The sequence below is a fragment of the Callionymus lyra genome, chromosome 4 (assembly GCF_982586985.1).
Source record: "Callionymus lyra chromosome 4, fCalLyr1.hap1.1, whole genome shotgun sequence".
Lineage (NCBI taxonomy): Eukaryota > Metazoa > Chordata > Actinopteri > Syngnathiformes > Callionymidae > Callionymus > Callionymus lyra.
Window position 1 is genome coordinate 32,624,295 of NC_141821.1, and position 26,212 is coordinate 32,650,506.

At 44.7% G+C, this 26,212-nt stretch overlaps 1 protein-coding gene across 1 annotated transcript in view; it reads left to right on the forward strand.

Moving 5' to 3' along the window:
- The first annotated feature begins 4,116 nt into the window (after positions 1-4,116).
- Positions 4,117-26,212, forward strand: part of boc (BOC cell adhesion associated, oncogene regulated) — a 32,621-nt gene continuing 10,525 nt past the window's right edge. The window contains exons 1-3 of the mRNA XM_087789875.1: positions 4,117-4,462; positions 18,246-18,374; positions 25,359-25,631. Coding sequence (XP_087646001.1) covers positions 18,263-18,374; positions 25,359-25,631 — 385 coding nt within the window. The 5' untranslated portion in view covers positions 4,117-4,462; positions 18,246-18,262. The remainder of the gene's footprint in view (positions 4,463-18,245; positions 18,375-25,358; positions 25,632-26,212) is intronic.

Consider the following 26,212-nt stretch of genomic DNA (forward strand, 5'->3'; position numbering starts at 1 on the left):
TTGTGTTCATAGAAAAATACTGATAAGATAAAGAGAAATGGAGTTTTTTTTTCCCATTTTTCAAGCAAAGGTTTGGGCTTTAGCAATACCCATCCCTAGATCAATGATAATTTATATTTAAGATGTTAGATAAAGCATAACTTGACACGTCTTGCTTAAATAAGAATAGTTTTCAAGTGACCTTGGTTCAAAAATGTTTTGTTATTAATCTTTTGACATTAAACGTTCCTAGATGAGAGGTTTGACCACTCAGGAATACTGCTAGCACGCCTTCGACCCCAGTCAAAATCAAGGTATTTCTTTTTTCATCATTTTAGGAACAACAACTTTGGTTATAGACAAAAGTTTAAATGTAATTATCAATTCATCTGACTCTGTACAAAAGAATGTCTAAAGGAAATTGCAAAAGGTGGACCAGAATATTGGATGTTGAGCTCCTCCACTGTGGAAACAGCTTATAGGGATGGAAAGGATTGAAGCGGTGGAAAGTTACGGACCCTACACCCGATTGGTACGCAGCTTTCAGAGGTGATGGAACAAATAGGAAATAAAAATATTGCAGGAAGTAACTGGCAAAGACAATGTTGAGCTTTCACCTGCAGAAAGACACAAGTTAGTCAACATGTTCACACGTACAGCAACTCACACTCGGCTCGGGCACAAACGATAGCTCAGAAAGAGTTGTTCTCCCTCAGGTCAGACCCCACTTGGACTGGGATCTTTTTGTCAAAAACTCAATAACAGTGGAATGAGATCCAATAACAGCCTCGGATATACACATGCACACACATGCACACTCGCATTATTACTTTGACAATGTTTGTGGTGTGTGTGTCAGGACGTGTCCATTTGTACTTCCAGCTCAGTGTGTACACAATTATTACAAGACTATGAGCATGTTTCTTCAAGTGCAGTTTGGAAACAGTTATTACAGATTCCCTTTATGACTTCATACGGGAACTGTGTAATTGTCTGTACTTTTACATTATTACATTTGTTGTATCACTGCTGTGACTCGTCTGCGGTGGGAACAACATAACTGTTATTAAACAACAACAATCATTATGATACAGCTGATATGAGTCTAGTGGACAAAATGAACAAAGTATGATCATTTGTACAAGTGACTAAAGGAAGACTAAACCTCTGCAGCTCCCTGAACTGAAAATCAGCTTTTGTTTATATGTTTAAGTCATTTCAAATCTTTTCTTCTGCTCCACAATCCTAAAATTCTCTCCTGGACCCACATGGAGCTCCTCTGACATGAAAAATGAAAACAAACAGCAGGCGGTGGTGACAAAGATCTGGAAAAGATGTTGAAATTCACCAGAGAGTAATTGCCTGAATCTGGAAAAATGGCTTGGAAGTTTTAATGTGTGTGAAAATGTTTGGATTTAGACTCAGCTTTTTTTTTTAGAATGGAAATACTTTGTAATTTGATCAACTTTCAGAGAAGATCTGAGAAGTTTGAATATGTGTACTTGTGATTTATGGTTAACCATTCCTGCTATCGTCTGAGTACTGACTCCAGTTCAGAGGTCAAACTAGGATCATTTACTTTCCTAAGCAGTTTTCCCATGGCTCTGTATTTTAAGGCTAGTGGAAAAAAAATCTCAGGGATAAAAGGTTCCAACATCTTCTGCTCTATTTTTACAACAGTGAAAAATGGATTGACAGCACTCATGATTAAATGTATGACGGTTAAACACACCTAAGCTGCAAGCAGAGGTTCCTTTTTTGAGCGATTAATTCAGGTTTTTGTCAGCCTGAGGAAGTGACACAGCTGCTGGGGTCATCAGCCTACAGAGGGAGCAGAGAGGGGACCGAACCAGAGTTGCCGTTGTCATGGCAGCCAGCCAAACAATGAGATGAGGAGACAATCTGTACTCCAAACCTTCATTAGAAAAAGTAAACTACCTCATGCATTACGCACACACTCAGCTATGAGCCATACACTCTTAGCAGATTCACACCTGACAGCCAAAAGTGTTGTGAGATCTACCTCGGAGTCTTTGTTGCCGAGACCACAAATCACGCCACATGAGCGCTCGCACTCTTTGACGCCTGTCATCCTCTTTACTTTTCATTACCTTCATATCAACATTTATAACCATCTACATGACAATCTGTGCGCGGCTCTATGGTCGTCCTCGGAGGTGACAGGGGTTAGTTCTGAAGGGAAGCATTGCATGCTGGGATAGTGGCCTGCTGAGAGAGAGGCATTCTGGGAGGCGGTGTCCCGCGGGCAGGGCCTCTGGGGGATGCAGTATGGTTAATAGTCCTTTCATGGCCGGCCCACAAAGCCTTTTGTCCCGGGCTAATTCATCCTACCCAGCGTGGAGAGATGGAGAGGGGGAGGGGGTTTTTGGGGGTTCCCTGTTTGGTCGCCCCACCCTCTAGAGCACCAGGGGTAGGACAGGCTGGTCAGGGCATAACACTACAGGACCAAAACATTGGCAGAGAGGTGGCTAACTGCACCACAACACTGGAGAATCACAGTAACTCAAGTACTGCAAAGAACAGCAAAATGGTAGAGCTAACTGAGCTTTACATATTCAACAAGTGATTGTCAAAAAATACCTTTGTAATACTTAAAATTAACATTGTTTTTTCTCTTTTGGCATTTCCTATGAGAGGTTTCTAAAGCTCCCGAACCTGATCCTATCAAGATGGTCCTCACAAATCAAAGTTCTGTGTTTATGTCTTTACACCTGTCGCTGTCCATCATGAAGAAAATAAAGGTAATATGTGAACATTTAGAATTAGAATATCTAAACACACTATCTCAACGGTGGAAATGATCATTGGTATGTTGGTGCATATAGTGGAAATGGTGGTGGAGATGATTTGAAAATGCTTCAAAAAGAACACAAGTTTGCTGGCTGGTGACTCTGTCATTGATCTATGACCCTCCACGACCCTCAACCCTTTGATACATTACTTGACCAGCTTAGAAAGTCTTAACAGCAGTTCCAGATCCCACTGCAGTCCTAAGGAAAGGCGAGTGAGGCTTTATTTTATATCCTTGATATCACATGGAAAAAACACGTAGTAGTGAAAGAGCTCTGACTTAGAAACTAGTCAAACCTGAATTAAGTTCATTCGTGAACAAGTGCATTGACATGTTTACTAGTGAATGCTTAATTGCTCACTAGTTAACTTGTAAAGTATAGTATGCTCACTAGTTAAGCCATTGTTGTCTTTTATTAGTGATCTAGTTTGATCCAATTTATTTACTAGTGAACAAGTAACAGTGATGTTGTTATTTTACCCATGAAACACTTGCACAAGCACTAGTGAACTAGTAGGCCTTTAGGTTTAAAAAAGTTATTAGTGAAAGTCATCGTGACAACTAGTTACAAAAATGAAACACAACTGTGATTTGTAGGACACGACAACTAATCAACACTGAGTTTGCAGTGAAGACCATTATTAGGCCGTAATGGGCTTCACTTTCGTAACCTCTCGTTCGCTGAGATTTGAGACGGGGGATAAAGTACTTTATAAAGTAATGACTTCAAAACATTATCATGATGAGTGACTTACTGCATCTTGGAGAGGAAGACTTCAACAGTTTAAATATGGGAGTGAGTCAGGAGAGTTTGGCCCTTGTAGTCCAGGCAGGTGGGTGGGTACCCAGGTGTGCCAGGACGAAGTTTAATGGGCAGCTGAAACTATTTTTTTTATATATATCTAACTGCAAAAAAAACACTGATATATATCTGTATCTAGGATCTGACTCATCCCATAAACACGGAACAATGATGCTAGCTGTCCAAACATCTCAAATCGATCTATTGAATTGCTGATTGGAATCCTTATTTACTAGTTCACATGATAATGCTGAGGAGGTTTGGCACTGCGAGCCACAACATCAGTGCCAGGTGCAATGAAGGGCCCACATGTCTCAATAGACAGGGTCAACACAAACTCTATGGGGGCACCCCAAATCATGGGAAGGGACTAGGGTGAGGGGGAGGGGTGCCCTTTCCCTGTTTTGGGTGATACAAGTTTGGGGGAATAAGCTTTTAATCACAGATATCCTCACAACAACTAGTTGTCAAATGTTTACTGGTCCAAGGCTAGGTGTAAGTTGGAGCCAGAAGATGCCAGGAGTGTGAGGCAGAGGGCCTCAGCAGCGCCCGGCTCTGGGGTTCTGGGAGCCGGTCCCTATTGTTCAGATCCCTCCTCCTGCTTGGGAAGTGGGAGGACCCGAAAAGGCGTCGCAAAAGGGAGAATTGTTTGAGAGCTCAGTCATCCAAAAACGGCCTTTCAATGTGAGAACTTGGGGAGCCGAAGAAAATGTCGGTGGCATCGCAGTAAATTAAAGAAGCGACGCTTTTTAGAGGGAACAGAGAAGTTAGAACTTTTTGTTTTAAAAGGACTAAAACTCAAGAGGAGACGCAGCTTGAAGGTCGGCTGCTGGAAAATCGAGGTGTAAGCACCACATACTGCAGTTTTGGTAAGTTTTAACCTCTTTTTTGTTGTACCGTAATACACCGTAACAACAACGTTAGTAACACCTAATAGTTGAGCTGCACAATAACAACTTTTATCTCACTTTAAGGCACCACAAATGTGTTTTCCTAACTCCACATTCACGTTTTTTATTCACAATACATCGCTTTTAACCACGCATTCGCTAAACGTGTAACTTTAAAAAGTTAGCCAAACACACGACTGTTTATCCGAGGACAAGCGTTGACGTTACAGCTCGATATCCACTCAACTTATTTCAAGTTATTTATGTTAGTCTTCATGTTTAGCTGGTCTGGATAACCTCTGCGTCCAAACTTCTGCATTACTTTCCACAATTCTCCTCGTTCTTGACTTTATTTTACTCTGCTTCGCCTCGACACGGTGTTTTATTACGGTTTCCGTATCGTTTTATGGTCTTTAAATCGATTTTTCTGGGTGTTTTTGTGAAGCAGCGTCTGTAGGTTTAGCAGGCCGCAGCCTATAGCAGCTCCCGCAGGAGAGACAACACCGTGGAGGAACCCCCATATGACCGCAGCTTCTGGGGTGCCGAGCTGGAAAATGGGGGTGTAAATTCAGGATAAAAACAGGAAAAAGGAAAAGGCAGGATCGCTTTTGGATGTTGAGGAATGTCCTCACCGTGTTAGCATCAGTATCCGGAAGATGCTTATCAGTGATACATATGATACAGAGGGGGGTCAGCAACACTGTTGTGACTGAGCAAAGGGGGTTATAGTTGTGCCATAGTTACTTTAAAATACATCTTGACACGTTCAAAAACCTCTGATGGAACCACAGGTACCTTACACCTCACAAGGACCCAGTATTATATTCAGCAGTATCATCATACTTTTTGTATGTTTGAGCTAGACAGTTTTAAGAGTTAAATAATCCTTAGTTTAATATATTAGTGTGACAACTGAATCAAACAAATGTGACCAAATCTTTGAGATTATTGTCATGTATTCATTTAGTGCTTACATCTTATTTACTAGTACTTATCTTTCATTTCTTAAAGGTAAGGTAGAACTTTATTGATTCCTCAGGAGGTCTCCTTTGGGAAATGGTTTATTGTTATTATTATTTTAAAGAAGCTCACTATTATTTGAGAGGATCAAAATGTCTTAATAACAAACTTTTATATTCGTACAAGCAGTAAAAAACATCTTTCAAAATAGTTTTGCGTTACAGCAACATAAGATTTGTAGTTAGTCACAAAGTTTTAGTGCTTTGTCTTTAAGTGTCTTAGTTTCAGGAACAGTTTAAACACAGATTTCTTTCTCCGGCTTTCATTTTTAATGAGTAAACGATTGCGTTAATAAGCGACTGTTAATGACTGTCCGTCAGGAGCAGGCATGCAGGAACAGCCGTGGGCGTCTCGGGTTTCCAACCCCAGGTGTCGTTTTTTTGTTGTTGTTGTTTGGATTACATGCGGCCTCTGCATGGAGAGAACATAGCCGTCCGGTGACGAACATGGCTTCAGACAGGAGGTTGCGATTGTTCCCAGCCAAATCAATGTCACTTGGATTAAAAGTCGAAGCCGACCGCAGGGCCTCCTCCAATTAGGCTGACAGTTTATAAGGGAATTAATTGGTCTCGGAGAAGAAGGAGTCTCTTGTTGCTGTCCTTGTTTTTGTCACTGATGATCGGCAGTCGGTCGCATCAAAGTGGGAACTAATTGATTTCGCTGTGATTATTTGTCTGTTTCACACTGTTTTAATGTCGATGAGCCGGTCGAATTGGATCATAAAGATGAATATATTGATGAATACGACAAGTGTGAGTTTGACTACGTAGATACATAGATGCTTGTTTAAAGTCCACCATAAATATTCACATTAGTCCTCTTTTGGTTAAATAATGCAAATTAATCAAAGCCCTTTAAGGTGCATTTGTTGTTTTATTAGCTGATTTTAAATTTTGGTTCCATATAGAAAACTAAAAAATAAATGTCCATTCATTAATCCACCTGCATATCAATCTAAACATGATAAAAATATGACCAAGACTACAGCATGTTGAGTTTTTAGTAGCAAAGAAGACAGATACAGAACCTTCAAATACTCCAGGTTATTACAAGTTTCCTTTAAATGTTGTGAAAAAAACAAAACAGTGCAGCTTCAAATAAATGTTTAGGACACTTATAAAAGCAACACCTTTATTTAAGGGGTTTGTTTCCACGATTTCCAGACTCAAAACAATCTTTAACACATTGCCAAGTACGCCTAAGCAACCACACAGTTAAGACATATCTTGCTCAGTTAAAATTGGGAAAGTGAAGAATAAAAAATAAAAAATATGACATGCATTAAATGTGTACAGAAGCTCACAATATTCTCTTAAAGCAAAATATATATACTTTGTTTAAAAAAATGTTTTTCTGTCTGTAACACTGAGTTCCATGTGTCATAGCTGCTATAGGAGGTGCTCTGGTCAGCATCTAACATTTCAAAGTTTTTCTTAAAAACTGGTGTTTTGAGAGAAGCTAGGTTTGTCAGAAACTGTCCACTGTTTGAAAAGTTGTTGACATTAATTTGGTTTGGTGTGTAATGTAGGAGTGTAAGATTAAGAACAAGGTTTGAACTGTGCGGCTGGGAAGCTGCGTAGCTGTTGTTTCAGGGTGTAACTTTGGCATTAAGTGACAAAAGAAAAAGGAAAAAAGCTCCTTCCTGAGGGCACGCTTTTATCTCTATGACAGCGGGAACACTCAAGCAGACATTACAGCCTGCAGCCACATGTGTGAGTGTGTTGTTGTCTTCTGTGTGTGACGGTTCCCATCTTAACTCCTCAACCAGCCACTGAGGTGTTTGACAAGAAAACTTCCGAGCGTTTAAACATAAACTCGATAATGTTCAAACTCGCCTGAAAGCCTCTCATGACCGACGAGGGCAGCGGTTTTCTCATCAACCGAGCATTACTGGCCCGTTGACACATGATGCATTCATCCTTCACTGCTGACAGATTGAGTGGGTTAGACCTAGACCTCGGTGGCCCCCGGGAGTTACCCGGGCCAGTCACAGACCCAAAGAGGGACACCTGGACCGGCAGGTGGCCTCGGTCCAGGCTCCTCCCCCCGCGGCCGCATACCTCTCTCCTCCTGATCCTCCCTGTCAGCCAAGACCACAGTGAGAGGAGGAATGTGAGCATGAAAAAGTTGAGATGAATAGTGAAGGAGAAAGTTCTGACAGAGAGGCCAATTAAGCAACCTGCGATCAAACAAGCACAGTTTTTTGCAGAGATGATGACAAATTGGAGATGAAGTTGGAGTAGAAGTGAAGCGGTAGATAGAAGCTCTTTCCCACGGACCTGTGTTCTATCAGCCTGATTCAGGATCAGGGACTGAATTATCTTTTCTGGCCATTTACTCACCACAAACATCCTTGAGCTGATTTAGAACTGAATATTAGGGATCCACGTTATTTTGTCTTGGATTCAGTTTCTAATCTGAGTAATGCTGATAAATACAACTTGTAGACACATATACACTGACAAAAAAGAACATACGGTAACAAAGATAATGGCTCAGTCAAGCAGGAAGCTAGCAAAGTGGATTCTTTATGCTAAAATCTTGATTGTTTTTAAAAGGGTTATGTTCAGTTAATTAAAACATCTTGTTGCTCAGATGCATAAGTCCCCATGTGAAACATTTAATTTCTTAACAAAACCTTTATTGTGAAGTGAAAACTTCTGACTTTGTGTTTTAACCAAGATATATTTGTGTTAGGCCTTGTTGACACAAAGTTGTTTCATTTTCTATTCAATCTTTTGTCGTTTTTAAACATCCGAACATATCTCATTTATTTGTCTTGTTTTTTAACTCAATTAAACACGTGTCACCAAATTGTTATCAACATCAACGATTTTAGTAACCTATTTATTGTTCAGTCTCCACTTGAAGGTGTGTCTCTTGAAGGGTGATTATTACAGCCTGACATGGTTCTCATCGATGTATAGGAAACACTGGATTTTGTATAAACTTTGTTTAGAATGAAGTTTGTTATCTTGTTTTAGAAACGGGAAGCTTGCACCATATATGAAGTTAGTGAAGATTTGAAGACTGTGTTAATATTTCCCAATACACTCATCTGTAGCTGTTATCTGTAGTTCTATGTTATTGATATGAAGCAATGACTTTTGGAATGAAGTCGAGATAAGCAGTGAATATGATGTCATCATTAAAAAAAACTTGGAGATGCAGAATCTTCTCTTACATTCACTATGACATGCAGTTTTTAACAGACTCAGATCCAGCGACTTAAAACTCCAGATTCTACACAGAACTTGGTCTCCATGTGGACCTGGTCTGATTCAGCTCAAGGTCGCCAGTAGTGTCGCAGTCTCTGTAAACGTAGCCATTGTGCTCACCAGCCTAAAGGAGATTATCCAAATCCATTTAAACCCGTTGAGTTGATTTGTTTCACTACTTAAAGTTAAAGTTCTTGATCAGCTAATGAAGTTAACTTTCAAACACAAACACGCATTGTAAGTCGGTAAGTGGTGTTAGCTCATTGATCAACTCCAGACTCTAGTGAGAAAACTGTGTGTGTGTGTGTGTACACAAATAGCCCTGTGTGTGCACAAAGTAGATATTTGGACAAAGATTAGGGGCTGATTTTACGAGCCAAAAGCAACGCAGACTTTCTAATATCGTTCACACACACACACACACCCCCCCCCCCCCCCCCCCACACACACACACACAAAGGCACGTGATGTGAGACTTGCCTGCCACTCGCTCCTCACACTGATTTTAAGCAACTCTGTGGAACAAGAAAAGGTTCCTGGCTTAGTGCTGTACTCCTTCTTGAAACAATAACAGGGGAATAAAAATGACAAGGAATCTGGATTTGCTCCAAGCTTTTAACCAATAATCAGATTTAAAGTGTTGCCTGGAGAGGGAAAAAGTCATCAGTTAAGAATGTCAAATTGGCAGGAGAAGACATGATTCAACAGAATAAATCATTGGGCACCAGATTAGTTCATGGGCCCCCGAGGTTATCAGCTCTGGAATTTTCCATCGACAGTGTCTGCCATGGTTTGTGAGTGTGTGTGTGTGTGTGTGTGGTTTTACTTTATGATATTTTAGAGCTCCCCCCCTGAGGACAGATCACATCCTTGTCTGTGAGTGACAGCACAAATGCTGGCTCTGCTGCTTTACTTTGTCTCACATTAGCACACACACACTCACACACACACACTAATCCACACTCTGAAACTGAGAGCACTCTTTGAAACAAGCCTCCTTCCAGCTGTTTCTCCTCTCAACAACGACCCTCTGGCTCTCTGCGAGGAGCTGCCAGTCCGAGTCGAGTCCCTCCATCCTGACTTCTACTCGCCGTCTCTTCAGTTCAATTTTCTTCTCAAATTCTTTACCCGTATCTGTTTTTCCTATAAGTCGTCTCCCGGCAGTTGTTTCACTTAACGGCCTCATTCCCTCGCCACTCTCACACTCTGCCTCCGCCCTGGCCTTATCTCAGTTACCGCCAGATATCTGTTTTTCATATAATATTTCACCGGCTCTGTGTTTTCCCACTCCTTCGTCTCCCACTGTTTTAGAGTCAGGCAGCCCCTCGCTCCCTCTGCCTGCTCCTGCTGAATAATGGGGAGAAATTGCTCTTGATTTATAATTGGTTCCATTCAGTCTTGTGCATGAACTGCCAACTCCCCCCCCCCGATCCTTCCCTCTCTGTGTTGCAAGGACTCACAACCTTGTGCGCACATATACAGTACATGTGCACACACTAGCATGTATGACTGTGGTGCTGAGTGTAGTTCAACTCTGCTTCTTAGAAGTGGTAGCCCATTTTTTTTTCTTGTTGACATTTGCAAAAAGCTGCTGAGGTTTGTGAGTATACTTTTAGGCTGTAAGAGGAGTGATTTGTGTGTTTGTGTGTGTGTGGTGAGAGAATAGTTGTGGCTGGATGTGTGTGATGAGTACTGTGAAATTTGCGCATTAGTTATTTTCCATGTTATGCGCGTGTTTGTTGTGTGGTCCTTCTTTTCTGGGAAAGATGCATTAGTGTGTGCGATTAAATTCCCTCTCTCAAGTCAAGTCAAATATGGAATTGTTTTAATGCAGCCTCAGTGTTATTTTAGGGATCACTCTTGAGCTGTGGCTGTATATTTGGTATCGGAGCCAAAGACTCAACTGTAGGTGAAACCATAACACCAAACGTTTGCTATATCACTCTAGACAGCTAAACACTCCTGTCAAAGTTATCTTGAGGTGTGCAGTGGTCAGTACCTAGGAAGATCTGACCCAGCTACCATTAGAGGTTTAACACAATAATAAACATTTATATTTATTCCATGTTACCGTATCGTTATTCGAATACTTTTTAATTCACATTACATTATTTATTATATTGGTAGTTACTAATATAGATCCCTTTGCTTTTTTATTGTCATGTGTTTGGGTTGTTGATCCAATATCTGGGTGTTTTGACCCCATTTTCATGACGATCAAGGCATCGCCACTTTGGTATAGGGCTGGCACCTTCTAAACTAGAAAAGCACAGGGACAACCCCCAGCCAAGGTTCTCATTCATTTATACAACATTCAATATCAAATTAAATCAATAAATCATTGTCCCTGATTCAAGATTTGTGTTGAGTTAAAGCTAAAACTAAGTTTACAGGCCCGAAATGGAATTCGCACCACTTTAAAAAAAAACGCCTGAGTTTATTCAAACAATGTGATATGAATAAGGACTTGTCTTGTCACCCCTGCAACATTAAAGTTGATTTATTTTAGTGATAATGTTGTATGTCGTGTTATTAAAAAGTATTTTTTGTTATTTCCGAACGGAGATGGGCTCGTGAGCAGCAGCGACAAGATGCCATACAAGTGAATAATGTAACCTTTCTGAATCCTGAGGAAACTTTAGAAAAACATCAAAAGAAATCCTAAAAAACAACAATTTTTTTAAATTAAAAAACAGATGCAAGCGTAAAACATCTTTGATCTTGAACACAGATAAGTTCTCCTAAATTGTGGCGCAGTGACATGTGAAGCTCTGAAGCGTATTTTTCAACATCTCATGTCACATTTATTTCTTTCGAAGGGAAAGTTTATGCTTAATTCTCCCTCGTCCAACACGGTCTACAGTGTCACTCCGGCCTGATCCTCGTGTTCCCATGGCCCCCATGGGCACGCTGACATCTCACGCCACACCGAGGAATGTGTGGGGGGGCCGGGGAGGGGGGCGTGTTCACCGGGCCACCATAATTAGCTCTCCGCGGTTAATTCAGCCCCGCTATCTAAATTATGCAAATGTGCTGTTGCCTAATTGATTAGAACGCCACCTTCTTACAACCGTGTCTCTGTCCAGATCCTCGTTAATCCTCCAGACGCTCTGTAGCTCGTTAGCGAGGGTCCCGGGGCGGGGGGGGGGCGCCATATAGGTTGTTAATACTTTGAGAAACGTGTGCTGTGTGAGCGAGTTATTGTGAAGGGCGAGGGCAGGCGAGGAGGGGGTGGAATCTCGTTAGAGATGCTTAGATGCGTTTGATGTGTACTTTTATGGCATGAGAACGAGCCATGTCTCGAGCGAGGGCTTTAAGCTTGTGCCCCCCACTCCACCTGTTGGACCCGGTTTCCATGAAAGTATCAGACTGTTCTGTTCTTCTCTGACCTCGCTCTAGGGGCGAGATAGGTGGGAACAGATTTTCATCCCCTTTGCATGCCAAGAATTTGATCTCCTGAATGAATAACTCTTGTCACATTTCTGTGGGACCCGAAGCGATCCAAGTCAGCGCCGTTCACTGAGAGGCTGTCGCACTATTTCATGAAGCGCTCGTCACGCCATGTCACACTTTGTCACATGGTGTCAACTTGATCACCACAGAGAAGTTTAAAGAACGCATCTCTCTAGAACCCCCACTACTACTATGTTCTTGATTGTCATTGTCAAGTATTTTGCTGGACTGAACTTGTACTTTGATTTAAAATAACAGCCAGTGTTACTGTCAATCCCAGCTAAAGGCAGCTCCTGTAGACTTATCTATGTGATCTCAAATCAATCCTCACGTCTTTTTTAATTGTAAACATGAGTACTCCGCCGACATGTTTGAGGGTGACCTGGGTCGGGCGAATACACCTCTATGGATTGACATAGTAAACTATGTTGTCATGTTCGTAGGTGCTCTGCGGGCCCCTCCCTCTCACTGACACGTCTTTGCTCGCCTGCCTCCCTGTCATGAGATTCTACATCCTGCCACCTCAGTTAAAAGACCCTTCGTCCCAAATACCAATACTTCCATGAACCCCTTCTGCTCATCCCTCATCAATACATAGTGGCATTGAGCCCCCTCCATCTCCTCAAAATCTCCACACTCTCAAACCTCTTGGTCATTGACCCCCTCCATCCTTCTCTTTGGTCAATGAGCAGGACCCATCAGCTCTTCCCCGGGCCCTTCAGAGCAGCGTCTCCCCTTTCTCCGAGGGTCTGCGGGGTCTTTGTCTGTGCACCGGCTCACTGCTTTACAATGACTCTCCACTCTATTAAGGTGCGTTCTGCCTGTTAGCGTCGCCTGGGGCAACCGGCCTCCCGCATGGCAGCTATGCAGCATGGCATTGTGGGACGCTGGGCTGAGCTGGGCAGTTGAACCCCCGGCACTCCTCACACTTGACACCGCATGTGTTTATCTAAAGGGGGGGCTTTGTGGTGTTTGGAGAACCTTTAGGGAGGGGTGTAAAAAGACGTAAAACTCTGGGAGGAGGGGGCACTTTAGGGAGGTGATAAATATTCAGCAGGAGAAGGAGTTACTACCCTGACACCCCCTCTCGTCCACCACCTTCCCCTCCCCTCTTATGTGTCCTCTTCATGCCAGAAAGCAGATGGAATGTGAGCGCTCAGGGAGGAGGCTCCAGTCTGGTTTTGTCCAATTAGCAAGGTTGTCAAAATGAATTTATCCACGGAGGCAAGAGGACAATAACGACGGTAGTGGCCCCCATAGAACAGGGGCCCCGGTGTCTTTACTCAGCACGCTCACAGTCAAGTGACTCTCACATATAAGAAGATCACGAACATGCCTTCACCCGAGCTGCATGCCAGCACAGCCATGCTCACTTGTGCCCGACCCTGGACCTCTGATGCTCACCTGATGCACAGGAAGTCTCACCTGGACACGCAGCTCATATCACTTCCAAACTACTTCTCAACCGTAGTGAACATGTCCAGTTCATTCCCGGCCTCGGCTTGGTTGAAGGATCTGGTCCATCATGTTGATATTCTCACTTCGCAGGACACACACCTTCGTGCAGACAATTATTAAACATCATTGTGCAATGATTCTATGGTAATTATTTAGTACTTAAAGTGAACTTCATAATCGGTGGTGGATCTCAACCAGAAGATTTTGACCAATCAATGGCTCAGTGAGGGCGGCGTGGTTAGAGGTACTTTTTTGCTTTCTCAGGGTTCAATTTTACCATGGCAACCAGCGCACTTGCTGTGACCGCCCTCCACAGTTTCCGTAATGCCATGAAAATATATATATATATAATATTTATATCTATATTATAGTTGGTATGGATACAGATTGATTCACTAGCATGAGGCTGAAAATGTCACTGTTATGACATTTTATAATAATTGTTTCACAAAATTCAGTGATTAACCAAATCTCAATATGGTGCTTATTTATTCAAAGCCTTTTATTTAAGTTTGTGAATATTTGTTAAAATACGTATTTGTTATAAATGTATAATTACTAGCAGTAGAAGAAGAGGATGTTAATGCATAGCTGATATGCTAAAATGACATTATGTCAAACCCGAATGCAATATTTAAAAATGTTATTGCATTATTTGTTGTAAGTCAAATAAATGACTGAAAATATATATTAAAGTTGCATTTTACTTTCTTGTTGTTTTCAATAGGTGTTAACAAGAGCATTATATATATATATGCACACACATTTGCTTTGGTGCCCCTACTACGAAAGAAATGTTTGCCTTGGTGCCCTAAGATGTATGCTGTTCTTTAAGGCAACACTTGCCTTGACCTTAAAAAGTTTAAATTCAAAGCCTGCTTTCTTATGTCATTATTTTTTCTTTTTTTATATAAGTGATTTTTTTGCAGCACAAATGAGCGCTGTTATTACTATAATTTTGTTTATATGACTTTCCTGGTAAAACCGTGGTATAATGCTGTACTCCAAATCACCTGAACCTTACCATTGGTTGACAAAACAACAATAGAACAAGACTTGTGCTGTAACTCCCCCAGTGTAAGCCAGCCATCCTAACTCTTTATAAGGAATGATTGATGGTTTACCTCAACAAGCTTATTTCCATTTAAATCCTGATGATTATCCACTAATCAAGCCAATTTCACAAATGATAGGAAATTGCCTCATACATCAATATGTAAACGAACAGAAGATTTAAATTACACCAAAGTCAAGTAGCCGTGTCATAATATTTTCCTGTGAGGATTGATTTTTTGGGGGGTAATATCACTGCATTTGTGCCCCAGATAGTTAGAATTCAAACAGTCTGCCTGCGATTCTTTCAAACTTCTCTGTTTACACATAATAACTCTGTTTTGGGTATTAGCTGAGTTGTTTTCATTACACAATTGGATTTTTCTTGGTTAATAATTCCAAGCTGCGGTTTTAAATACTTGAGTAGGATTATGGGCATATTTCAGCTGTTTTCTGCTCCATTTTCAGGAAAAGAAGCCAGATGGATTTTTTCTCCTTTTCTTTTTAAAGTGGACTGGAGTGCACAATGGGGCGTGAAATGAATTGTGTAATTATTTCTGTTTGTGCTCTCTTTTTTGTTTCAATATTCTTTGTATTTAGAGCAAGTTTGATGTTTTTGATGTGTCAAAAGTAAATCAATGTAGTGTGTAAGGAAGGCCATTATATAAATTAAAATGCATTTTGGAATTGTTTCATGTGTATATGTGGATTAATCAGACTAAAAGAAACGGTTATTATACGTTTAAAAGTTTTTATTTTGCACGTGAACATGTATGGTAGTGAATTAGTTTAGGTGACACCGGTGCCAAACCCCAACTTTTGAAATGGCTTGAACTGTGTTCAAAAAGGAAAGACAAAACTTGAAAGCAATATTCTTAAACAAGTTAAACATGTTTCCATTGAAGCATGTTTGTGTTGTTTTATTTTGAAGCTAAATTGTGTGTGTTTGAGGTTGTATGTACAAGGTCTTTGGATACACTAAATAAGGTTTGATTACTCAGTTGAGGGTCAAAAAATGCTTGATTATATTGGTATTGATTATACATCCAAAATGTTATTCCACTGACTTTTCCATTTCTCCTTTGTATCCTCCTGGGTACCTTCTTTGCTGAATTCAAACTTTGGTCAAACAGGAAGTGACAGCTAAATATCTGTTCCTCCTCAGTCAAGTATTCTCAAGTGCTCGCCAAACTGAGCTGCCTGTCCCGGTTAAGTCTTGTAGAAAACATTCGGGGTCTGGACCAGTGCGCACACATGACCATGATTTGTGGCTCAGCGTTGGTGCTCTGCTTTGTATCAGCCTCGCTCATGCGTAGGAGGCTCCTCTCCCTCTGTCTGACATCCCTGGAAGGATGGATGGAAACAGTTGGACATGGATGTCAGTCATGCTGTTTGAACTTAATGTCGAGTATCTGCTAAGCAAACACAGATCCCAGCTGACCCATGAATCAGCCGACTCAGAGACACCAAGACCCACTATATCAAAGAGCCGCTCTGATTTCGGCCTCTCGCCCCGTGACCAGTTAACAGTCTTCACATGTCAGGCGATGTGTCCCGCTGGTTGCCTAGTTGGCAGTGTGACTGGTGTGGTTTACGGTCAGCGACCCGCATAGTCGGGACAGGTGCCTGATTCAAATGTAGGTGTCTTTTATGGGCAGCTGTCCCAGGTTGTGTCCATACAGGCAGTGGCCACAGAAGCCACAGGTCGCCCCTGGTAGCTCCAAGTTTGTTTACCAATGAACCCACTTGTGTGAGCGAATGGGACTAAACATGTATGGAGGTGAGCGAGTGGAGAGGTTCTCACATTAGAATCTACATTGGTGTCTCACAACTGCATTTTTACTTCTATACCCAAAACCTGACAACACATTCACAGTTGGAGCCATTGCAGCAAAACTGACGTCACATTATTAAAATAGTAATTGCATTTTCTAATGTTAATAGCTGTTAATACATGTAGCAAATATGGTGAGTAAGTAAGTAAGTAGTATTTGTGTAGTACTTTTCTAGACTAGGGTCACAAAGCGCTAAAACAATCAAAACAATAATAGATGATTAAAAGGTAAAGAAAACACAGAGAACAACACAGGAGTCTCAGAGAATCAAGGAAAAGCCTGCACGAATAAAAGTGTCTTCACATGTTTCTTGAAGGAGTCGGAAGACTCATGACAAGTGTAAATGTTTTCATAAATACTACATCTTCTGATCATTGATGGAAGCAGTTGTTTTCATTCTCAACTAAGTTACAGTTTTATTACAAAAACACTGAATGGTGGTCAGATTTAATAACATTGTTATCTTGCATTTTTTAATCAAACCACTCCAAATACTTAGTTTATAACATGTATATTTTTCGTGGAACTGAAATAATCATTTACGATACATTTTCTTAGAAAGTTGTTGCTTTAGACAATGTTATTTGTTTTGCAAAGGTGTTTACAATCGTGTTCACGTTACATTTTTCTTTTAGTTTATTCCCCATACTCCAGGCAGGTGCCAAGTCACTCTTTTCATGGTGCTGTTTTGAGTTCCTGTTTGCTCAGTACATTGTAACAACTTTGTGGTCTGTTCAAATCGTCTTTCCAGGAGACAGGAAAGGTTCTTGTTTAACTTGGGATTATGCTTGAAGGGCCTGGAGCCTTTCTGCATGTCAATGACTAGATGTCCTGGGCATGAGAAGTTTATCTGAATTCAATTAAAACCACTTGTTTGTGCAGTCCAGCACTAGTGTCACCGGCCATTAATGAATAACCCTGTAAGAGTTTCCATTCTCTGTGCTCTGGCCCAGTGTAGGTGTCTCAGAGCGAGTCGACTTCATCAATCACCTCCGAGCTGCAGTAGAATCAACAGTTCCAGTTGGGGACAGTGTTCATGCAACATGCATGTAGACGTGAGAGTGGAAGAAAGAGGGACTCAGTTTTGCAGGACCACCCTCCATATCCTGACGGGAAGTTGTTAGTTTAACCTGACAGGAAAGAATTTGGGAAACTTGGCAGTGAGCAACAAGGGAGAGAGGGAGAGAGAGATACAGGCTCCCCTTTCCACTATAACCATCTTGCTTTTCCCGTTCTATATACCAGAAGGGTAAAAGCCTCCCTTCTCTCTTCCATCTCTCACATTGCTCTGATAACCCCCCAATTCACTGACCCCCTCATTCCTCTCATTAGTTGTTCTTTGTCCCACTGCTCAATGCTGGCTGTGTGTTTTCCCTCTCCCTTCCCCCTCGCTCCTCCCGGACCCTCTACCTGTATCGGTTACACCTGAGCGGGAAGACTGCGGGGGTCAGGTTGCGAGGCGCGGTATGAGGGCGCCCCTTTGATGAACATGACGAGTGCGGGCGGAGGAGACGGGGTCGGCGGGGTGATGGCGGCTCCGTTGAAAAGAAAGACTTTTTTTGTGTCTGGGGTTTGGCTGCTGAGGGTTCTGCAGAGTGAGGAGACTCACAGAAGTTTGATCAGATGAAAGGACGGAGATTGTGACCTCGGCTGATTCCATCTCTCTGCAGTCGTGTCTTGCTGTTTGTGCGACTCGCTAACCTTTAACATGCTCTTGTGTTTCAGGTTGTATTGTATGGAAGATGTCTGGAAAGCGTGACTGGACGCCGTGGATGAAAAAGAAAAGTGTTCCAGTATTGTGCGCTCTGGGTGCAGTACTGCTGTGCTGCCTGCAGGTGGACGCCGCCCTCTCTGGTAAGTTGTGAAAATGATTGTAAGTTTAATTTTATCTATTTACGGCTGATTTCTTTCAAGAATGAAGTTAAAAAGAAGTCATTGCTACTCATTTATACCAGATGTTCTACACCTATTCCCTCACAGATGTCTCAGCTTCTGGCCGTAATAGTAAGGTTCTTTTAAAGGGCTTAAACCGGTAATAGAGTTGGTTCGAATTACCATTCTAAAATGACAAAAATAATTAAATCATGGCTATTTAGACAGATGATGGAAGGAGTTGTTTGAAAGCAAGTTTGTTTTGGTTAAATAGATTTGTTGCACAACATTCATTGCTCCTTATGTGAAGTTTGGTTACAATAAAGAAAGGATTACTATTGCTCAATGTGTTCCTTCAAACAAAAAAAAGACAATCTTTGCACTAAATCTTTGAAAATTTAAGATTTAAATTGGAAATGTCATGTTGTTGACTCTGGGATATTCAGGTAGAACGAAAGTTACGTATGTAACTACGGTTCTATGAGTCCCGGATGACCGCCAGAGGCGGTGCTTCAAGCACTGAATGTATCCATCTCGCGCATGCGCAGTTCGAGTTTAATACCAACAAAGTCACCTGTGACCCCTGATGACCCCGGAAGGGGTATAACTTCCGGTGACATCAGAGGATCTGTTCCTGCAGAATCTTCTCGCGAAAACACAAGGATTCTGAGTGACAGAACGCTCTGGCGGTCATCCGGGACTCATAGAACCGTAGTTACATACGTAACTTTCGTTCTATTTCGTCCCTACTGACCGCCAGAGGCGGTGCTTCAAGCACTGGATGACCCATAACAACAAGGTCACAAAGAATCACAGTACGTACCTCATTGAGGGGAAGCAACAGAGTCGGGCAACAGGACCACACCTAATGGATGAGGAGTGGTGACGTTCACCCGATAGAACCTGAAAAAAGTGCTTGGTGAGGCCCAAGATGCTGCCTCACAGATGTCCTCCAGGGGTACCCCGCGTAGGGCTGCCCATGACGTAGACATCGCTCTGGTAGAGTGGCACCTCACCCCGAATGGCGGGGGGTGACCACTTCCTTTATATGCGTGGGTAATCACATCCACGATCCAGTGAGACAGTCGCTGTTTGGAAAGAGCAGAGCCTTTCCTAGGGCCACCATAGCAAATGAAGAGCTGGTCCGACCGTCTTATACTTGCGGTTGCAGCTATATAGGTTCTTAGAGCCCGCACAGGGCACAGCAGTCCCAACCTGTCTTCCCCTTCCGGGGGAATAAATTGTGCCACTTGAATGGGACGGTTGAGGCTCGATAGTGACAGAACCTTTGGGAGAAAAGCCATATTTGGCCAGAGGGTAACCCCTGAGCCGTCTGAGCTCCACCGCAGACATGACTCACTCACAGACAGGGCATGTAGTTCCCCAACACGCTTCGCTGAAGCGATGGCAAGGAGAAAAGCAGTCTTAGCAGAAACCCACTTCAGCTCTGTCTGAGCCAGGGGTTCAAAGGGAGGCAGACACAAAGCGTCGAGCACCAGGTGCAAATCCCATGCTGGGGCGCGCTGTGTGCGTGGGGGGCGTAATCGCCACGCGCCCTTTAGAAAGAGGGACACCAGTCTGTGGGACCCCACTGTGTTATCATCTACCCGAGCATGTTGAGAGGAAATGGCTGCTGCGTATACCCTCAGTGTGGCAGGAGACCGGCCACTGTCCAATAGTGACTGGAGGAACTCCAGAATCTTTGGGACTGAACAGTGCACAGGGTCCTCACCCCTGTCTGAACACCATGCAGTAAACAGTTGCCACCTATTTGCATACTGCAGCCGTGTAGAAGGCGCCCTGGCATTTAGTATAGTGTCGCAGACAGCATCTGAACACTGCGTCAGAAGCGGGTTGGGCCCTGCAGCGGCCAGACCCATAGTTGCAGGCGAAGAGGGTCGGGATGCCAAATCTGGCCCTCTAGCTGAGACAGGAGATCGTTCCTGTCGGGGAGGCGCCATGGTGAGCTGCGGCAGAGCCTGCGCAGCAGTGGAAACCATGTTCTCCCTGGCCAGAAGGGGGCTACCAACAGCAGCCTGTGACCCTGCTGGAGGACCCTCTGCAGTGTTGAGAATATCAGAGGTATTGGGGGAAAAGCGTAGAGGAGACCTTCTGGCCAGTCGTGCGCAAGAGCATCCTGGCCCAGAGGACTGCTTTCCTCCTTCAGGGAGAACCAGAGGGGACAATGGGTCGACTCCCTTGTGGCAAACAGATCTACCTCTGCTCTGCCGAATGTGTCCCAGATATTGAGCACCACCTCTGGGTGAAGCCGCCATTCCCCCGATGGGGGCTTGCCCCGAGAGAGCAGGTCTGCGACCTGATTCCGGTCCCCGGGCAAATACATTGCTCTTAGGCTGGCCAGGCGTGGAGCCGCCCACAGCAAGAGGTCCCGGGATGCTTGCAACAGCTGTGCAGACCGGGTGCCCCCCTGGTGGTTTATATGCGATACGGTCGACACATTGTCTGACCGCACAAGCACATGTCGCCCTCTCAGGAAGGGGAGAAAGTAGTGCAGGGCCATATACACAGCTCGTAGCTCTAGAACATTGATGTGCACCGAGCAGTCTCGAGCAGACCACAGCCCCTGGGCTGTACGGTTTTGCCACACTGCACCCCACCCTGAGAGGGAGGCGTCTGTTGTGATGGCCTCTCGGCGGAATGCAACCAAACCCATCTGCACGCCCTGGAGGAGAAAACCTCTCTCTCTCCATGGAGCCAGAGCAAGAAGGCAACGGTGTGAGACCTTGAGTCTCCTGTGCCGGTGCCACCTGACATCCAAATGAAAGTCGTTCAGCCACCTCTGAAGGGGGCGTAGCGACAACAGCCCCAAAGGGACCACGGTGGCGGCAGCCGTCAGTTTGCCTAGGAGTCGTAGGAACTCCACGTAATGCAACCACGTGCCCCTGCGAAAGAGGGGAAGGAGGCGGAGGATGTCGTCCACCCGCTGTGGTGAAGGCCAGGCCTTCATTGAAACTGTATCGAGAGTTATCCCGAGAAAAATTGTCCTCTGTGAGGGAACTAGGCAACTCTTTGTAGAGTTCACCCTGAGACCTAGTCGAGACACATGGGAAAGGAGGCTTGTGGTGTCCAGGGTCGCCCGAGACCGGGACGAAGCACAGATGAGCCAATCGTCTAGGTAGGGCAGGATCTTCATGCCCTGCGACTGCAGGGGCGAAAGGGCTGCCATTACAACCCTGGTAAATACCCGTGGCGAAAGGGAGAGGCCGAACGGGAGCACCCTGAACTGAAAATGACGTCCCTGAAAGGCGAACCTCAGGAACCGTCTGTGGTGTTGTGCTATGGGCACATGAAAGTAAGCATCCTTCAGGTCTATTGAAGTAAACCACTCCTGCCTGGAGACAGTGCGCAGAACCTCTGCAGGGCTGAGCATGTGGAATCTCAAGACTTTCAGGAACTTGTTGACTCCCCTTAGGTCGAGGATAGGGCGGAGTCCGCCATCTCTCTTTGCAACCAGAAAATAAGTCGAGTAGACCCCTCCTGGTTGTAACAGGGGATCTATCTGCTCGATTGCACCCTTGTCCAGGAGGACGGACAACTCCTGGGTGAGGGTTTGGGCTTTTGCCGGGTCGCATATGATGGTCATCTTGACCCGGCCAATGGTTGGGGGCCGGCGTCGGAACTGAAGCTTGTACCCGTTGGTCAAGGTGGAGAGCACCCAAGGGTCCCGGGTGGAAGCAGCCCAATAGCTGAGCTGCTGTTGGGAAAAACAGCCGACGGCCGACCCCAATGCCTCAGCGCTGGGTCCCCCGGCCTCGAAAGGCTCTGGGGGTACGACGGACAGTATGTGGGGCCTGAGGTTGCCTAGAGGGCAGCCGCTCAGGGGCTCGAAAGGTCTGTGCCGCCTGCTGAGCAGGCTGTGGGCTTGGGCGCTGAGACCTGAGGTAGCCTCTGGGGTAAGCCTGTGGCTGAGAACGGCGCTGGGGGGGAGCTGAAGATCCCCTAGGTCTGCCCGGAGGAGGCCGACTCCTGTGAAGCCCGGACAGCTGCTGTTGAGTCTGTCTGGCTTGGACAGTTCGTTCAAGTGCCTCTAGCGCTGCAGGTCCAAACAGTTCCCCCGGTTCCACTGGAACACTGCGGAGGGTTCTCCTGCATGCCTCTGTCAGAGGTGATTGTGCCAGCCAGACCTGGCGGCGAGCCTGGACAAGAGTAGACATCAACCGCCCCAGCTCTCTAGACATCAGCGCGAATGCCTGCAGGGAAGCGTCGCTGAAATTATGGACGGAAGCATCCAGTGGGGTCTCCTGTATAGATGCTGATAAAGCAAGCATCAGGTGGGACATAGAATTACCTATGCGTCCCATGCGTGCCGCTGCGTCATAGGTTTTGGAGAGCAGGTCATCTGTTACCCGACACTGGGAACGAGGACACCTCACATCCGGTCTCAGCGCCTCATCGGGTGAGACAATTAACGCAGCTATTGCCGGCTCGACGGCTGGTATGCGGCCCAACCCAAACTTGGGTGCATCCTGCATGGCTGCCAGGGTCCGGGCGTCTGAGTTTGCACGAGAGAGGGCTCTAGTGTCCCTCCAGCATGCATGCAACTCTCTCAAATATTCGTTAGATGGAGGCACAGTAAAGTTGACGGGAGCTGATCCGCGTCTGAAAAAGGCACTGGCCGAAGCTGGCTGAGCCTGCGGGATATCCAACTGCAGGCGAGCCAGGGCCGTACGAATGATGGCCCCCATAGAGCCGTCTCCAGAACCGACAGTAGAGCTGTGGGCTGAAGAACGGGAGGCCGCCGCAGAGGCGTGGGAGGCTACACGCTGTGGTACCACCTCCTCTCCATATTCGGCGAACTCAGTGGCTGAAGCTGCCATGGAGATTATATCTTCCTCCGGTTCCAAGATGGCTGGAGGAGGAGCAAGATCACCCAACTCTCTTTCACCAGTCCCAGACTTGAAGGCCAGGAAGAAGGATCTCATTTGATCAACTTCCTCCGTTAATTGGTCCACCTTGGAAGCAAGTCCGGACTCTCTAACCTTCTTCCTAGAAGTGGGGCCTCTAGTCTCAGCAGCCCGCCGTTTAGATCGGCGGGATTGAGCTGGAGTCTGCCGCTGGGCTGAGGTTAACTGCTCGGGCAACGAAACGAGGCCCAACAGTTGCTCTACCTCAGCAAGTCTGGCAGCCCTTATTCCCCGGGGCATGAAGCTGCAGTTCATGCAGGGATCTTCTGAAAGACCTTCCCTCAGATGCTCGAGACCAAGGCATGAGGGGCACATATCGTGGCCGTCTTCGGGCTGCAGAGAAGCCATACAGACCGAGCAGGAGTGGCCGCCAAGCATGTTAGCAACAGGCGAAGGCCACACAGAGAAAAACAACAAACGCTGGGAGCGGGGGCGAAAGCGCAGCCTTCACCAACGAGTGTTTACATATATGAGAGGAGTATACAAACGCTGGGAGCGGGTGCGAAAACACAGCCTTCACCAACGAGTGTTTACATGTATGTGAGAAGTATTACAAACGCTGGGAGCGGGTGCGAAAACACAGCCTTCACCAACGAGTGTTTACACATGTGGGATGAAGTAGCACAAATGCTGGGATAGGAAGCGAATACGCAGTCGTCCCCAACAAATATGAGGAATCCACTTCGGTAGCTGAAGGCAGCAGTACAAATGTTGGAAGAGAAAACACTGTCTTGACCAACAAATGTAAGGAACCAAGAGTGAAAAAGTTGCACCGGCACTCAAGGGCAGTTTGTACCGATATATAAACAAAGAATACCAAGCCGGGAGAGGGAGCGAACACACTTCGTCACCGAAAGAAATCAACTACAACCAATGGCGAGTACAGCAGGTTGTACTGATATTCAAAGATATATAATGAAGAGTACAAAGTCGGGAGGGGGAGCGAACCCACTTAGTCACCGAAATAAATCAAATACAACCAATGGCGAGTACAGCAAGTTGTACTGATATTCAAGATATATAATAAAGAGTACAAGTCGGGAGAGGGAGCGAACCCACTTCGTCACCGAAATAAATCAAATACAACCAATGGCGAGTACAGCAGGTTGTACTGATATTCAAAGCTATATAATAAAGAGTACAAAGTCGGGAGAGGGAGCGAACCCACTTCGTCACCGAAATAAAACAAAATACAACCAATGGCGAGCACAACAGGTTGTAAGATATTCAATGAAAAGAAAATTGGTACTCAGCCAAACGAAGACGATCTCCGGACGTTTCCACGGCGAACCGCTACAACTTCTCCGGGTCGAAAGTTCGTTGCAGTCTCTGGAGGGCGAAAGTTTCGCAGCTCCGACAGAAGTCGCGTGACTACCGGCAACGAAAGAGCTAGTCCTTGAGCTAGCCCGGTGACATGCTACTTGCGCAGCGAGAAGATGAAAAGGAACAGATCCTCTGATGTCACCGGAAGTTATACCCCTTCCGGGGTCATCAGGGGTCACAGGTGACTTTGTTGGTATTAAACTCGAACTGCGCATGCGCGAGATGGATACATTCAGTGCTTGAAGCACCGCCTCTGGCGGTCAGTAGGGACGAAATAGAACTAAGTTTTTTCAATAATTAATTTGTAAAGATTCTGTTTTTGAATAAAGTTTTTGAAGTCGATGCTTAAAAAACAATTCTATATAGATTAGAACAATAACTGTTAAAACGTAGATGGTTGTTAATGAAAGTATTAAGCAGGTTAGACAGTGTCTTTCTCAGATACTGTGCTGCTTTGTACATTTCTTACACCTGGTGGAAGGTAAGACCTGCCAAGAAAAGACTTCTGGAGTGAACAGGGAGTGCCGGTGTTTCACATGTCTGGCAGTGTCTGCAAGTGCCGTTTGTTTGAAATACGTTTGTAGAAGGGGGTAGTTTTCCGGAGCTGATGCGCCTGCCAAACTCTGCTCCGAAAGAAAAACAAGTATTCTGTGTCAATGCAGAAGATTGAAGATAGTAGAACACCTGAAAACTCACTTTCCTCTGGTTTTCCCCTCAGACGACGTCCCAGTGTTCTCAGAGGAGCCGGCTTCCGTGGTCCAGAAGTTGGGGGGAAGCGTGAGCCTGCGCTGCAGCGCCCGGCCCGCCTCGGCAAACATCAGCTGGCGTCTCAACGGCCAGCGAGTGGTGGACGGAGACTTCGGAATCGTGCTGCGACCCAAAAGCCTGCTCATCCCGACACTGTCCAACCTGACCCTGGGCAGATACCAGTGCGTGGTCAGCACTGGTGCTGGAGCTCTGGCCAGCGTCCCTGCCAATGTCACCGCTGCCAGTGAGTAGCCACACACTTTGAAACACACGGTCATGAGTGACTTTAGAAAATAAATGCTACATTCATTGGTCTGCTCATACAAACTAGATGAGCACTGAGAATGAAGGTACCTCTGCCAAGGACCCACATTTCACTCAACCCAACAAAAAAATGATAAATGGAATCAACTTCTTTGTGTTGGCTCTTCAGCATTCTCTTCTTGGTGTCTTATCAATATTATTAACACAGTCAATTGAAAGTTTTTATTTATTTGAGTGTTTTTTGTGTTAGTGTTTTTTAGCAAATGATTGGTCAATCACAGTGACTGCATTTGTTTCAATTACAGTTTAAATACTGATTCATTCCTTTTTTATATTAATTTTTCTAATATTAACATATAGGTTTGAGTTGAAGAGCAATGTGAACAAGTGCACCTTAGTCGGAGAAAAGTAGACAACGAAGCAAATGTGAGCATAAATGAATCTGAAATGATACTCAGTGAGGAATACTGGTATTCCCAGTGGCTCTGAATAAATCTCAATCTTAAATGCTGGTCAGAGTGGGTTACATCTGATATGCATCAAGGGACCGTGAGGGGGCCT